Below are 15,723 nucleotides of genomic sequence, written 5' to 3'. Positions count from 1 at the left end.
CAATGGGTACAGGAGGTTCAGGTGAGTTAGGTTAGGATTAATGATTCCTAGACAGTAAACTTTAGGGCTGATATGCACCTCAGCCCAGAGCCCTGGCTCCATACCCAATGCTTTGAGTTCTCTTCAGAATTGCCTCTTAAATCCAGCACCCATTTATGATAAAATAATAATAATAACTCTCAGCAAAGTGGGAATAGAGGGAACATATTTCAACATAATAAAGGCCATATATGATAACCTCACAGCTAACCTCATACTCATTGGAGAAAAGCTAAAAGCATTCCCCTTAAGATCGGGAACAGGACAAAGATGTCCATTCTTGTCTCTGTTGGTTGTATGTGTTCCTACTGCTCCAATTACCCTACCACATCTACTGTGCACATATCTGTCTCTCAGTTACTTCACTGTGAAACCCCAAGCACTGAGTTTGGGCCAATGGAGACAAAGAGTAAATGTAAATTGAGTTAAATTCAATTTATTTTAGATACAATTAAGACCATTGGACTTCGGATCCACTCAGTGGGGGTTCAAAGGTTGGCTGGGATCCAAAGCACGGCTTGTCCATTCACATGTGATTGAATATAAAAGATTACTCAACTTCTTTGCATAATAATTGAAATGAATGTAATATAAAAACAAACCCATAATATTGTTAAGAGGATACAAAGAATGTACATTTAACGTGTCTAGAGCAGTTTCTGGTAGGTGAGCAACATGCATGTATATACTTTTACTAGGTTTGGGAAAAGTGAACTGGCAAATATAATCACTATTGATAAGCCATTTATTAAGTTATTTAATTTTCTATATCTATATTTACAAACAGATAAATTTTAAAATTGGGCAGATGATCCATGAAGATCCTTCAGATTCAACAATATGTAAAACTATATATAATTGATGCACTCAGTTTTGTTGTCAGCCCCTCTTTATCTGGAGAATTTTGAAACACAAGTTATTGTACAATAAAATAATACATACTGTATGTACACTTTTCAAGTTTCTTTATTTATCACTGTGTTTCTCCTCATAGCCACAGAGCATTTCGTGATTCTCAACATTGATGAAGAATAGTACTGAAGTGACACAGTTTATATTCCTAGGACTAACCAATGACCCCGAACTGCAGGTCCCCCTCTTTGTAATATTTACCCTCATCTACCTCATCACTCTGATTGGGAATTTGGGGATGATCGTGTTGATTCTCTTGGACTCTCGTCTCCACACTCCCATGTACTTTTTCCTCAGTAACCTGTCTCTGGTGGACTTTGGTTACTCTACGGCTGTCACTCCCAAAGTCATGGCTGGGTTCCTTATAAAAGACAAGGTCATCTCCTACAATGCGTGTGCCGCTCAGATGTTCTTTTTTGTAGCCTTCGCCACTGTGGAAAGTTACCTCTTGGCCTCAATGGCCTATGATCGCTACGCAGCAGTGTGCAAACCCCTACATTATACCACGGCCATGACGACAAGTATGTGTGCACGTCTGGTCATAGGTTCCTATGTCTGTGGTTTCCTGAATGCCTCCATCCACACTGGGAACACTTTCACTCTCTCTTTCTGTGACTCCAATCTGGTGCGTCACTTTTTTTGTGATATTCCAGCAGTCGTGGTTCTGTCTTGCTCTGATAGACAAGTTACTGAGCTGGTTCTTATTTGTGTAGTGAGTTTCAATATCTTTTTTGCTCTTCTGGTTATTTTGATATCCTACACATTTATATTTATCACCGTCCTAAAGATGCACTCATCTGCAGGATATCAGAAGGCTCTATCCACCTGTGCCTCCCACCTCACTGCAGTCTCCATCTTCTACGGGACAATCATCTTCATGTACTTACAGCCCAGCTCCAGCCATTCCTTGGACACAGACAAAATGGCCTCCGTGTTCTACACCATGATCATCCCCATGCTGAACCCTGTGGTCTACAGCCTGAGGAACAAGGAGGTCAAGAGGGCTCTCGTGAAGTTGTTTGGGAGGCAAAATTATCTCTAGGATTGTGATTTTAGCGTTGTACATGTGCAGTAAACTAGTTTCATTAACGCCACAATGAAGTTAAGTTCCTGAAGTGATATCATTGCCTATTCAAAGGTCTCTCATCCTGAAAAAGTACACACTATGTCCCAAAATGTAATACCTGAAGAAGAATGCTAAGATGTCTTGGGGCCTGCTTTTCAATAATCTTATTAAGGATATTGGTTTATTCATTTATGACACATGCAATTTTTCTACCACCTCAATGCAAATGCACACAAAATAGGGCCACAAGTGAGACCATGAACATGGTGCATATGTGCCCATGAGGAAACCTACCTATGGCGCAGTAACCAATAATGTACACTCTATTTCTGGAAATGCTTTCAAATTGTTAATGCTGATCTTACATGTCTACTTTTGCTGATTTAAATGATCTTTTTTTGCCCCCCAGTTCCTTTACCTTACTTCATTCACACTGATTTTCTTCCCTTTTTTTTTTTTTTTTTAAATCTGACAACTACAAACATGTTCCTGCCTCAGGACTTTTGTACTTGCTCCACCTTGTGTGTGGAATGTTGTCTTACCATTAAGGTTGGTGCTTAAATGTTCCTCTATTACAGATTTCTTTCCTGGTTATCTTTATAAAAGAGTCACTGTATATTCCCATGCACACTGTTATTCACTCTGTGTTATTCTTCATAGTCCTTACGAACCATCGCCTATTGTGTATTTATTTGTTTACTTGTTCATTCTCTCTTCCCCAACTAGCACTTAGATTCCACGAAAGCAGTGGCTTTATCAGTTTTGTTTAGAACATGATTCACAGTACCTAAATGAGTGTCTATTTCATATTAGATTCTCAATAAATGTTTCTTAAATGACTAAATAAAATAATTAATGAATAAATAAAATAATGAATAAACAAAATGAATAAATAAAATAATGATACAATTTGAGTCCAATTGTATCAATATGTGAACCTTTAAATAACTAATGATTATAGTGTATAGTTCATAATATAAACCTTCTACATAGCTGTCTAGTGGATTTCAAGAAGCACAGCTAATTTTCTGCTTTGTTGAAATATTGTTCTTTAAAATTATCGGGGTGACAATGGTTAGTAAAATTACATAGGTTTCAAGTGTACAATTCTGTAATACATCATCTACGTATCACATTGTGTGCTAACCACCCAGAGACAGTTCTCCTTCCATAACCATATATTTGATCCTGTTTATCCTCATCTACCATCCCCCTCCCCCATTACCCTCTGGTAACCACTAATCGACTATCTGTTTCTATGAGTTTTTGTTTCTTTGTTTGTCTTGTTCCTTTGTTGTTTTCAGTTTTATATACCTCATATCAGTGAAATCATATGGCTCCCAATTTTTTCTGTGTGACTTATTTTGTTTAGTGTAACAATCTCAAAATCCATCCATGTTGTTGTAAATGGCACTGTTTCATCTTTTCTTATGGCAGAGTAGTATTCCATTGTGTATATATACCACATCTTCTCTATCCAATCATCTATCAAAGAACACTTTGTTTCTTTCCATGTTTTGGCCACAGTAAATAAAGCTGCAATGAACATAGGAGCACATATATCTTTACAAATAAATGTTTTTAGATTTTTAGGGTAGATACCCAGGAGAGGGATTGCTAGGTCATGTGGTAATTCTATTCTTAATTTTTTGAGGAACCTCCACACTGCCTTCCATAGCAGCTGCACCGATTTGCATTCCCACCAACAGTGTACGAGGGTTCTCTTCTCCACAGCCTCTCCAACACTTGCTATTATTTGTCTTGTTGATGATAGCCATTCTAACTGGTGTGAAGTGATTTCTCATTGTGGTTTTTATTTGCATTTCTCTAATGATTAGTGATGTTGAGCATCTTTTCATATGTCTATTAGTCATCTATATGTCCTCTTTGGATAAATGTCTATTCAGGTCCTTTGCTCATTTTTTAATTGGGTTGCTTGTTTTTGTTGTTGTTGAGTTTTATGAGTTCCTTATATATTTTGGATATTAGCCCCTTATTGAAGGCGTTGTTTGCAAAAATCTTCTCCCATTCGATTGGTCACCTATTTATTTTGTCGATGGTTTCTTTAGCTGTGCAGAAGCTTTTTAGTTTGATATAGCCCCATTCATTTGTTTTAGCTTTAGGAAGTATCCCTTGCCTTTGAGGTCAAATTTATAAAATCCTCTTTGAACCCAAGGTCCATAAGTTTAATACCTATGTTTTCTTCAATACAGTTTATTGTTTCAGGTCTTATGTTTAGGTGTTTGACCCATTTTGAGTTAATTTTGGTACATGGTGACAGAGAGAAGTCTCATTTCATTCTTTTGCACATGGCTTTCCAATTATCCCAGCAACATTTATTGAAGAGGCTTTCTTTCTCCATTGAAATATTTTCTATCTACAGTCCTTCTCAGCGCTTGCATTCCAACACAAATGATTTCCATGATCCCATAAGCAAATGAATCATCTGAAACAAGCTCATAATTTTTACTTAGAAGTTATGTCTGTTTAAGTGACAAGTAACATATCAAATAAATACTACTTAGTAAATCACAAAAGTGCATTAAATATGAGATTATTTAAAGGTTTAGTTTCTGAATATATTTGAAAAGTACTTCATACACATGAAATATAATTAAATAATTCTAAATATCAATATAGAACATAAACATGACAATATCTGTCAATAATAAAGGTAATGTACATTCAATATGCCAGTATAGTACATAATCTTTACGCTTTTAATTTTGATCCTAAGGGAGCTATATGCTGTACAAAAGCTACCCACATAAATGTGTAGTCTTGTCTATTTTATTGCCTCTATACAAGAGGCTTCAATATCTCAGTATTTTAAGATTGCACTTGAATATGCTAATATTCTCAGGCTGGTACTCGTGGGGCACTGTAGCATAACATAAATATTCTCTTCTATTTTATGGTGATTATTTTCCTCTTGGAACCATTTCTAATTATTGTTGTAAATAATTATTTAATTTTAGAATTTTAGAATTACTGAAAATTTTAAAAAATGGTAAAGAATGTTCAATGTAACCCTGTGGCAGTCTAAACAATGGCCTGCAGAAAGATCATCTTAACTCCTGCAACCTTCCAATATTACCTAAGAGGGTCTAAAAGGACTACAAAGATATGAATAAGTTAAGGACACTGGGATTATTCGTGTGTACTGTAAAAGGCACTCCCATGCATACTTATAAGAGGGAGTCAGAGAGATCCGACCACATATAAAAGAGGTATGGGCGATGTGACCTTGGAAGTAGAGATTGAAGTGATGTGACCACAAACCATGGAATGCCAAGTCACCAGGAAATGGAAGTCAAGAAATGTATTTTCCTTTATAGCCTATAGAGGGAGCGTGGCTCTTCCAACACATTGTGTCCAGGGGAACTGATTTGGACTTCTGGATTACAGACTGTGAAAGAATAAATATATGTTCTTTAAGCTTCCAAGTTTGTGGTAATTTGTTATAACAGCTATAGAAAACTAATAAAATTCTTCCTTAGTTTCCCCTACAGAGTAATCTTACATTACCATGGTACATTTGTGCAACTAAGAAACCAAGATTGGTACTATATTATTTTCTAAACTTCAGATTTCATTAGTTTTCCACTAATATCCTTACTTCTTCTTACATTTAGTGATCATGTCTCCTTAATCTCTTCTGGTCTGTGACAAGCTCCCTGACTCTCCCTGTGTTTGATGATCTTGAAAGTTTTGAGAGTACTGGTCAGGTATTTCCTAAAATGTCCTTCAGTTGTGATGTTCTGATGTTTTCTCAAGACTACACTGAGGTTATAGTTTTCAGAGAGTAATACCACTAAGGCGAAGTGTTTTCCTCATCACATTATGTCAGCGGTACATGCTATCAACATGAATTATCACTAATTATGTTAACCTTGATCACAAGTCCTCGGTAAATTTTGCAAGTTTTCTCCCTTGTAAAGTTACCCCCTCTCTCCCTTTTCTATATTTTATGCTTTAGAAATAAGTCCCTAAGTCCAGATCACAGTCCAGTGTTTGATAACTACTCCCACCTCCTGGAGAGGACAGTATTTCAATAACTTATTTGGAGTTCTCTTAGCAAGACGCGTCTCTTTTTCCTCAGTTATTTATTTACTCTGTCATTTATTTATTTTATTTTGTGGGTAATAACCAATACTGGGTTATTTATTTTTTGCTCAAATTGTTCCACCTTCACCATTCACAGCTCTTTCAGTTTGCTGCTGTGTCCCTTTGACATAGCTTCATCTTTCTGTTGTTGTTGTTTTTAGCACTTCCTTACTTTGTGTTACTACACAATTCTCCAGGCTTGTCTGGTATTTTCCCTATCCCTATCACAGAATCAACTATTCCTACAAAGAACCACCTTTCTTTTATTAAAGAGTGGTATTTAAAAGCCAAGTTTGAACCCTGATTGTGCTTACTGATACTGGAGTTTTACTTCTAGGCCCTCTTGCACACAGAGATAGAAAGTATATATCTATGTAGTCTGTATACATTCATAATTACACTTATTCTCTACCTGTCCATCATATCGATATTAAGCGAAACATGAGTGTATACTGACATCTCTGACTCTAATTTATTTCATCCCAACTGTTTCCCTTTCATAACTTCTACCTCTGACAGTGAGAAACCTGGCTCTCAACAAGTGCCGTTCATTAATTTATTTGTGTGACTTTTTTTATAAGTAAAGCAGTTCCATAATTGTTAATGTATACCTCCATGATAAACAACTTCAGTAATTAAAGAATAAAATTTTTATAGCTTCTTTTACTTTTAGCCTTGTAGTTTCTGATCAACACATTATTTTCCAACGTTATTTAAGTTAGCTTAATTTTTTTCCCTATCTCCGTTCAGTGAGTTTAAGTCATACATTTGTAGTACAATTAGATTTTTTTTAACACTCTGTGTTCACTCCTGGAATTCTCCTGTACTCCTGGATGATTCTTCTAATTTGTGTATATTAATATTTGCTCTTTGCTTTGTATAGTTCTATGGGTTTTAACAAATGCAGGGTCATGTGTTCACGGGCCCAGTAACATGGAGAATACTTGTATCATCCTAAAATTTCCCTTTCCATCCCTTTTCTAGACAACCACTGCCCAACCCTTGAAAATCACTCAGCTTTTTTCCATCCCCATGTTATATGAATGGAATCACACAGTATGGAGCCTTTAGTTCTTGCTTCTTTCATTTTAAAATCCACTTTAGATTCATCCATATTGTTGCATAAATCAATATTATTCTAATTTTTCACTGAATTGTCTTTCAGTTTAATGATGTACTACAGTTTGTTTAGCCTTTCACTTTCAGAAGTCCATTTGGTTGCTTCCAGTTTGGCAACTCTTAATCTCAATAAAATTTTAAAAACATTTGCACAGAGGTTTATTGTGGGGAACATCTGATTCTAATTTACATTTAACATTTGGGTTTTTTGCATGTGGACTGACAACTGTTGCAGCAAAATTTGCTAAAAAGAATATATTTTCTCCTTTGCATCTTTCACAAAAATTAGTTGATGGTATATCTGTGGGTCATTTCTGGATACTACAATCTGATCCATTGATTTATGGGTCTATTTTTTTCTCTAATGCCAAATTGTCTCGGTTACTATGTGTATAGTAAGTTGTGAAGTGAGATAATTTTCAGGCCCATACTTTGTTCTTTTTCATAATTATTTTGCCTACTCACTAGTTTTGCCATTATATATAAATTTATAATCAGTATGTCAATATTTACCCCCTCAAAAAGCCTTACTTAGGTTTCCATTGTGATCACATAGAGTCTGCAAAGCAGTCAACTTTAAGTCTCCCAATCCATGAATATGGTATATCTTTACACAATTTTGAATTCATTCATTAGTATTTTATATTTTTCATCACTTTTAAGACAAAGTCCTAATTATGTTCAAAGAGCTAAATGTAATCTTAGACAAAGAACTGAAGGAAATCAGAAGAATGAGGTCTCAAAAAAATAGAGAGTATTAACAGGGAGACAAAAAATATAAGTAACTAGATAGAAATTCTGGAGCAATACCCAAGAAGAGATGAGGTAGGCATCAGAAAGTAATGGTTCAGATTGCCTAATTTTAAAATATTAGTATCTTTTGTGCTTTCCAAAGAACCTTCATATTCATTGTCACCTTACATAGCAATCTATGAGGTAAATGGAGAGGAATTTTCATCTTATGACTTAAAAAAATGAGGTCATGGCAGGTCTGTTCACAGCTGGTTATCAATAAAACTAGGATTGAAATTGGTCCTGTTTTGTAGTACAATACAAATCATACCTCTACACCTCTGAACTTCTTGATCAAAAAGACACATTTGTGTTTCTTTATACCTAGGATTATAAATAAGATATTTCTCATAATGCATTAACTACTCGTCACATATCAGAGAAATACAGAGCTTAACTATTTTCAAAAATAAGTGTAATCAGATACACATGCTTATTTGGGCCAAACATGGAAACTCATAGAAGAAGAAACTTCATGATCAATAGGATTTTCTGGTACTTTCTGAAATCTTTCAAGGTGATTTAATAACATTTTGTCAATATTTGATTATAGCACTTATCACTATTTGAATGATGATTTGTAAATCTTGTTGTCTCTACCCACATAATAATCGACTCATGTTATTAACTTTTTAATAATATTAACAAACATACTACTTGGTACACAGTGGGATTCAATACACTTTGTTTACGTGAGTGAATTAGATTAAATAACGTGATTCAAGCTATGCCTTGAGAGTTACTCACAAAGGTAGGCAAACATTATTTTTCAGTTGTGAAAAATAGCTCTCATATTCCGTTCTTAAGAAAGAAGCAATGAAATTGCCTGTAGGGAACTAGCTGGGTATGATGAGGGTGCACATATGTTTTTGTATTATTTGCTATTTGTTATTTTTCTACTCTCTAATTAAAGTGTAGTTTACACAAAAAAAACAAAAAACAATAATATCCATAGCTTTTAGTGTATAAATCTTCAAGTTTGAAGTGCTGCTGAAGTTTTAATAAAATTTGATACCATTTATAATAACAACATAAATGGTCAATGGTTGTAAGAAGGTTATAAATTATCATCTATCCACACAATAAGTGTAGAGAATCATTAATAACATTTTTTGAAAGATATGCAATATCTAAAAAATGCTTAAGATATTTTCATTGGAAAAATCAGTGAATGAAATTGTACATAAAATTACAGTAACATAAGAGAACAAACATAGAATAATAAAACTGGAAACACAGAAACCAAAATGTTAAAAGTGGTATAATGTGCAAGCATTATGGGTGTTTTTCCTTCTTTTCAATGTCCTGATTCTAACATTTCAAAATGAAAAATACAATCTAATGCAAATAAAAGAGATTTCATCATAACTATAGAAAAAAATAATAGAATAATGGACAGGAGACATGAATAGCAAGATCACAGAAAAAGAAATAAATGCATGTGTCTCTTAAATATATGAAAAGATGTTCAATACCACACATAAATTAAAACCCATCGAGATATAGTTTCTCATCTAAGAGATTGGCAAAATTCAAAAGTTTGCTGTTATCTGCTAGTGATGCAAAATCTTGGCTTTAGAAGACAAATAACCCCCTTTCATAAACATACAAATTTACGGGAGAAAAAGAGAAAGTCATAGATAGAAAGGAAAGCTTTGGAGTAAAAGAAATTTGAGATATACCTCAATCAACTGCAAAATTTGGATCTTATATGGATCTCAATTTGAAAAACATTTCAAAACACTTATAAAAGTCAATCAGGAAAATCTGAACATTGACTAGATAATTATAAAAAGAAAATATTAGTAAACTTTATGTGCAATAATAGTATTGTGGCTTTCTTATTAAGTCCTTGTATTTTAAAGAAAGACACTGAAATATTTATGTATAAAATGATATGATTTTGGCAACAGAAATTTCTTTCCTCACAGTTCTGAAAGTTGGAAATTCCAAGATCATGGTGCTGGACAATTCAGTTCCTGGTGAAGATTCTCGGTCTGGTTTGGAGATGACCACTTTTTCACTGTATTCTCACATGGTAGAAAGAGGCAGCTCTGGTGTCTCTTCCTCTTCTTATAAGGCACCAGCCCTGCTGGATTAGGGCCCCATCCTAATGACCTCATAAAACCTAACTACCTCTGTTTAGTCCCTATCTTTAAAACAGTCACATTGGGGTGGGCGTGGGGGTGTTTATGGTTTCAACATATGAATTTGGGGGCAGGAGACACAGTTCAGTCCATAGCTGTAATTACTTAAAGGATATTAGGAAATGATAACTTTGGCACCATTTTTCAGCCTCTCACAGATTTGTTTCTCACTATGCCACTCCATGTCCATCACGTAGCTTGTCTTGGGAAGGAGAGGACCCTCTCTACGTGGTCACTGAAAGATACCAGATCAGGAAAGCTTCACCAGCCATAGCTGCACCTGCTGGCACATGAAGCCTTCTCGGTCTCCATGGCAGGAGAAGAGACAACTGGAATGTTGCACCTGTGCTTTAAGCCACCCAGAAATGACACATATCAGTTCTTCCCAAAGCTTATTCTATAGAACTAGTAAATGTCTCTGGTGAGCTGCCATGGGGCAGTCACATGTGGGGGAAGCAGATGAAATGTTTGAGCACCAATACATTTGTGAAAAATGCTATATCAACTTATTTTTATTTTTTATTAAATTTGTTGGGGTGACAATGGTCAGTAAAAGTACAAGAACTCATCCTAGAAAAAGTGTTACATACCTCACTGCTGAATGTCACTATGGTCACCTTTGAAGTACTCCCCTTGGGAAGCTATGCATTGACACCAGCACCTAGTCCACTCTTCAAAGCAATTTTGGAACTCTTTTTCTGGAATGGCCATCAGAGTTATCATTGTATTATCCTTGATGTCCTGAATGTCATCAAAATGTCTTTCTTTCAATATTTCCTCTATCTTTGGGTAAAGAAAGAAGTCATTGGGGGCCAGATCAGGTAAGTAGGGAGAGTGTTCCAATACAATTATTTGTTTACTGGCTAAAAACTCCCTCACAGACAGTGCAGCATAAGCTGGTGCATTGTCGTGATGCAAGAGCCATGAATTATTGGTGAAAATTTCAGGGCATTTTCGTATAACTTTTTCATGTAGCCATTTCAGTACTTCCAAATAGTAAACTTGGTTAACTGTTTGTCCATTTGGTACAAATTCATAATGAATAACCCCTCTGATATAAAAAAAAAAGTTTAGCAACTTGGTTTACCTCTTGATTTGGACAGATGGAAATTTTTTGATCATGGAGAATTGGCTGGCTTCCATTGTATACTTTGATGCTTTGTTTCAGGGTCATATTGGTACACCCATGTTTCATCACCAGTGATAACATGGCCCAAAGCATTGTCTTGCCTGTCCAAAAGGTCTTCACAAACTTCCACTCTCCTTTGCTTGTATTCATTGGTGAGCTCCTTCGGGACCATTTTTGCACATACCTTTCTCATGAAAAGATTTTCAGTTAAGATTTTCCTAACTGTTTCGTTCTTGATGTTTACTTGGTCTGCTATGTTTCTTAGTCAGCCAACTATTTTGACGCACAATTCCATGAATTTTTGCAATGTTTTAATCAGTTCTGCTCGTTACTAGCCACCCTGACTGCTCTTCATCAGTGACGCATTCTCTCCCCTCAGAAAAACATTTAATCCATTTGTACATTGCCGTTTTCTTTATGGCATTATCCCCATAAACTTGGCCTAACATGTCCCTGATTTCATTTCCACTCTTGTCAAGTTTAACAAGAAATGTGATGTTTGTTCGTTGTTCTAATACAATCTCAGGCATTCTCGCGACACCACACAAAAACACGCAACAACAATAATGAATGCCACTCAGGAAGACATGCCACATGTTGACTCAAACACCTCTGTGAGACACTGATATACCAAGGTTATGAAACCTTACCGAGCTGTTGGTACAGTGCTGCCAATGTAAGTGAATGGTGGTAAGTTCATGAACTTAATTGTCAGACCTTGTAGTTACCTCTGACTAAGTAATCCTTCTCACAGTTATTTTCCCAAATGAAATCAAAATTTATGTTCACAGAAAACCTTTAGGTAGATGTTTAGATAGGTTTCATTTATAATCACCAAATACTAGAATCAACGTAATGTCCCTTAGCTGGGGAATGGATAAACAATATGCAATGTCAATAAAATGGGGAAAAAAACAGATTCCACTATTGGTAAAGATAGCAATATTGAAGGATCTTAAAATGAATCATACTAAGTGAAAGAAGCAAGACTCATATATTGCATATTCTAGAATTCCAGTTGAGGGCATTCTTGCAAAGAAAGTTATATACACAAAACAGTTATGTGGTTTCCGAGGACAGCAGGTGGGAGAAGGAGTTGACACAAAGAACCTCGAGGTTTTGCTTATGTGATGGATGTGTGCTATGTCTTCATTGGGGTCATAGTTATATAACCATACGCATGTAATCAAATTCTTAGAACTATACACAAAAATGTGTGGATTTTATTGTTTGTAAATTATGCATTTAGAAAGGAAAAAAAGAGAAGTAATACCAAAATATGCATGCATACGTAATAGATGCAGCTAGGTCCCATAGGTAATTTAATCGCTTCCTCCCTAAGAACGCGGGATGAGGAGCTGTAGACGCTCCCTTGGGGCGTGTCCCCTGAGAGCTCCATCTCTACAATTCACTCCTATTTCCCTTGCATTGGCTTCTGAAATACCAAAAGCACTCCATGTGACACCATTTTAGAGGGACCAGACTGCATGTTGGTCCCTTGGACTGTCATATATTCATCTGAATGTTCATAGTTGTCATTATACACAGGATTTCTGTCTACTGAAGAATTGCTATGAGCCTGCAACCATGGCCAAGAAAATCACCACAAGATAAAAATTATATTGAGTAACTTTAAAATGGTAACCCCTTAGCAAGTTGTTTTATAGACCTTCCCCTATTTGCTATTTACAGACACAATTCTGTAAATTATTGTGGGAGAAGTAATTTTATTTTATTTATTTTACAGATGAGAAGGGAAGGATCCTTCCAAGGGCACAGTAAGAATTCACGGTGGATTCAGGGCTGGAGCCCTGGTTTCTGGGTCCTTGTTAGTGTTTTTTTCCTCTATCTTTCCCTGTCTTAGAGAACGTGGGACCTTTTGATCACTACTTAAAATATAGCTTATCTATCATTATTTATGTATTATTTCATGGCTGATTTTCTGATTTCACACTCACTATTCAAGATTGATTTTTCCCTTCTCTTCAAGGAGCGAGGTAAGATACTATATTCCATATACACTATTAGTGAAAAGGATAATTCATGCCAAAGCAATAGGAAGCTACACATACTGTAAGTTACTTGAGCAGAAAAATTGATGTTTTGAACTCTTTTTTTTCTAAAATAGTGAGTTGAGGCTGCAGTATAAATATCAAAACTTCCAGTAGTAGAAAATTTAGTGATACTTATGAAATATCCTGCTGCTTCCCTAAAGAAGTTGAATAAAAAAATAAGATAGATGATTCTCTGATTGAGTAGGTGGTAATTTTATCTTGTTCACTATCTGTTGGTCTCCTACTGGAGGTAGAAAAAAGGAAAAAAGGGTTAAGTGTGCAGTGACCATTCTTTAAACTACAAAGGAAACTAAATGAATTAGCAAGATCAAACTGCAGTTTAACCTTTTCTCTATACTTTCATCCTTGTTATTCTGGCACCTTTAAATATGCTGACAGTGAGGTGGATAAAAACACAGAGAATTTGATTAGGTTGAAACTGGGTTTCAAACTTGAATCTTATTCATAGTAGTGATATAATTGTAGAATATCATGTAACTTCTTAAATCCTTTATTTTTTAATGGTACAATATAATATTATCTGTTGTACACACACACACACACACACATACACACACACACACACACACACACACACACACACACTTACATGTAAAGCTTGTAACATTAGACCAAGATAATTTTGAAGTACAAATTATTAATGAAATAATGCACATGGTATTTAGACATTTCAGTTTCACTACAATTTCGTTTCTGCTTGTCACTTTTTCCCTTTATTTCTCACTACTACAGGACATTTGATGATTCCCAAATAACACTGATGGGGAACAGGACAGAAGTGACACAGTTCATCCTTCTCGGGCTAACCAGTGCCCCAGGACTGCAGGTCCCTCTCTTTATCACGTTCACTCTCATTTACCTCATCATCATTGTTGGGAACCTGGGCATGATCATGTTGATTCTTTTGGACTCTCGTCTCCACACTCCCATGTACTTTTTCCTCAGTAACCTGTCTTTGGTGGACTTTGGTTACTCCTCAGCTGTCACTCCCAAGGTCATGGCTGGGCTCCTTATAGGAGACAAGGTCATCTCCTACAATGCATGTGCTGCTCAGATGTTCTTTTTTGTAGCCTTTGCCACTGTGGAAAATTTCCTTTTGGCCTCAATGGCTTATGACCGCTTTGCAGCAGTGTGCAAACCCCTACATTATACCACCACTATGACGACAAGTATGTGTGCGCGTCTGGCCATAGGCTCCTATGTCTGTGGTTTCCTGAATGCCGCCTTCCATGTTGGGGACATATTCAGCCTTTTCTTTTGTAAGTCCAATATAGTCCATCATTTTTTCTGTGATGTTCCAGCTGTCATGGCTCTCTCTTGCTCAGATAAACACATTAGTGAGGTGCTTCTTGTTTTTATGTCGAGCTTTAATGTCTTTTTTGCTCTTCTGGTTATATTGATTTCCTACCTATTCATATTTATAACCATCTTGAAGATACACTCAGCTCAAGGGCACCTGAAGGCTTTGTCCACCTGTGCTTCTCACCTCACTGCAGTCTCCATCTTCTATGGGACAATCATCTTCATGTACTTACAGCCCAGCTCCAGCCATTCCATGGACACAGACAAAATGGCCTCCGTGTTCTACACCATGATCATCCCCATGCTGAACCCTGTGGTCTACAGCCTGAGGAACAAGGAGGTCAAGAGTGCAGTCAAGAAGATATTTGAGAAGGCAAATTTTTCTATGGGGTTGGGATTTTAATCATTTATTGTGCACAATAATCTTATTTAATTCCTCTTAAACTTTTCCTGTTCAATAAATTACTTTTTAAGCCCCACACTACATTTAAATTCCTGAGATAAATCATTATCTTTTCAAAAGTCTTTGTCTAGTAAAGAGAAAACGTATTCAGGAATATAATCCTTGAATAAGGATGGCTAAGGGGAAGCATTAGAACTTTTGGAACCTGCTTGTCAAATGTTACTGATAATATTAACATGTTAAACAGGTGGCACAAACAAGCCCATGAACAAGGGAAACATGTATGTGCCCCATGAGGGCACACACACATTAGAGTGGGAAATTTGTTAGAGGCAAATGGACTGTTGTTAATTTTTAATAAAAATGGTTTGAGCAGTTAATTGACATATTAAATATAAAATTATATCTAATCATAATTATTTTTAAATAACTGTTCTAAGATTCTGAATAGGAGAAAAAAATCATGTACTTTTAAATGAAAGTATGCACTCTTTTGGCACATTTTCTTTCTTGACTGAATCCTTTTGTAGAATCAATATGTTCACAGCACACTTTTCAAAAGTATAAAATAATTACCCAAATCTCATAGCTTACTTTTGGATTCTATCTTGGTGTTATATATACTATGGGTT

General features: G+C 35.8%; 2 protein-coding genes across 2 annotated transcripts; both read left to right on the top strand.

The window, feature by feature from the left end:
- Positions 1-1,063: 1,063 nt before the first annotated feature.
- Positions 1,064-1,993, top strand: LOC109438808 (olfactory receptor 5B3). The gene has a single exon (XM_019718890.2). The coding sequence runs from the start codon at positions 1,064-1,066 to the stop codon at positions 1,991-1,993; it is 930 nt and encodes a 309-aa protein (XP_019574449.2).
- A 12,150-nt stretch (positions 1,994-14,143) lies between these two features.
- Positions 14,144-15,091, top strand: LOC109438813 (olfactory receptor 5B2). The gene has a single exon (XM_019718894.2). The coding sequence runs from the start codon at positions 14,147-14,149 to the stop codon at positions 15,089-15,091; it is 945 nt and encodes a 314-aa protein (XP_019574453.2). The 5' UTR covers positions 14,144-14,146.
- Positions 15,092-15,723: the final 632 nt, after the last annotated feature.

This window comes from Rhinolophus sinicus, linkage group LG06 (assembly GCF_036562045.2).
Source record: "Rhinolophus sinicus isolate RSC01 linkage group LG06, ASM3656204v1, whole genome shotgun sequence".
Lineage (NCBI taxonomy): Eukaryota > Metazoa > Chordata > Mammalia > Chiroptera > Rhinolophidae > Rhinolophus > Rhinolophus sinicus.
Note: the sequence above shows the minus strand (reverse complement) of the source record. Positions and strands in the feature narration are given on the sequence as shown.

Excerpts from the sequence above, each read along its gene's own strand:
- LOC109438813 (XM_019718894.2), top strand. The coding sequence starts at position 14,147 with ATGGGGAACAGGACAGAAGTGACACAGTTCATCCTTCTCGGGCTAACC.
- LOC109438808 (XM_019718890.2), top strand. The coding sequence starts at position 1,064 with ATGAAGAATAGTACTGAAGTGACACAGTTTATATTCCTAGGACTAACC.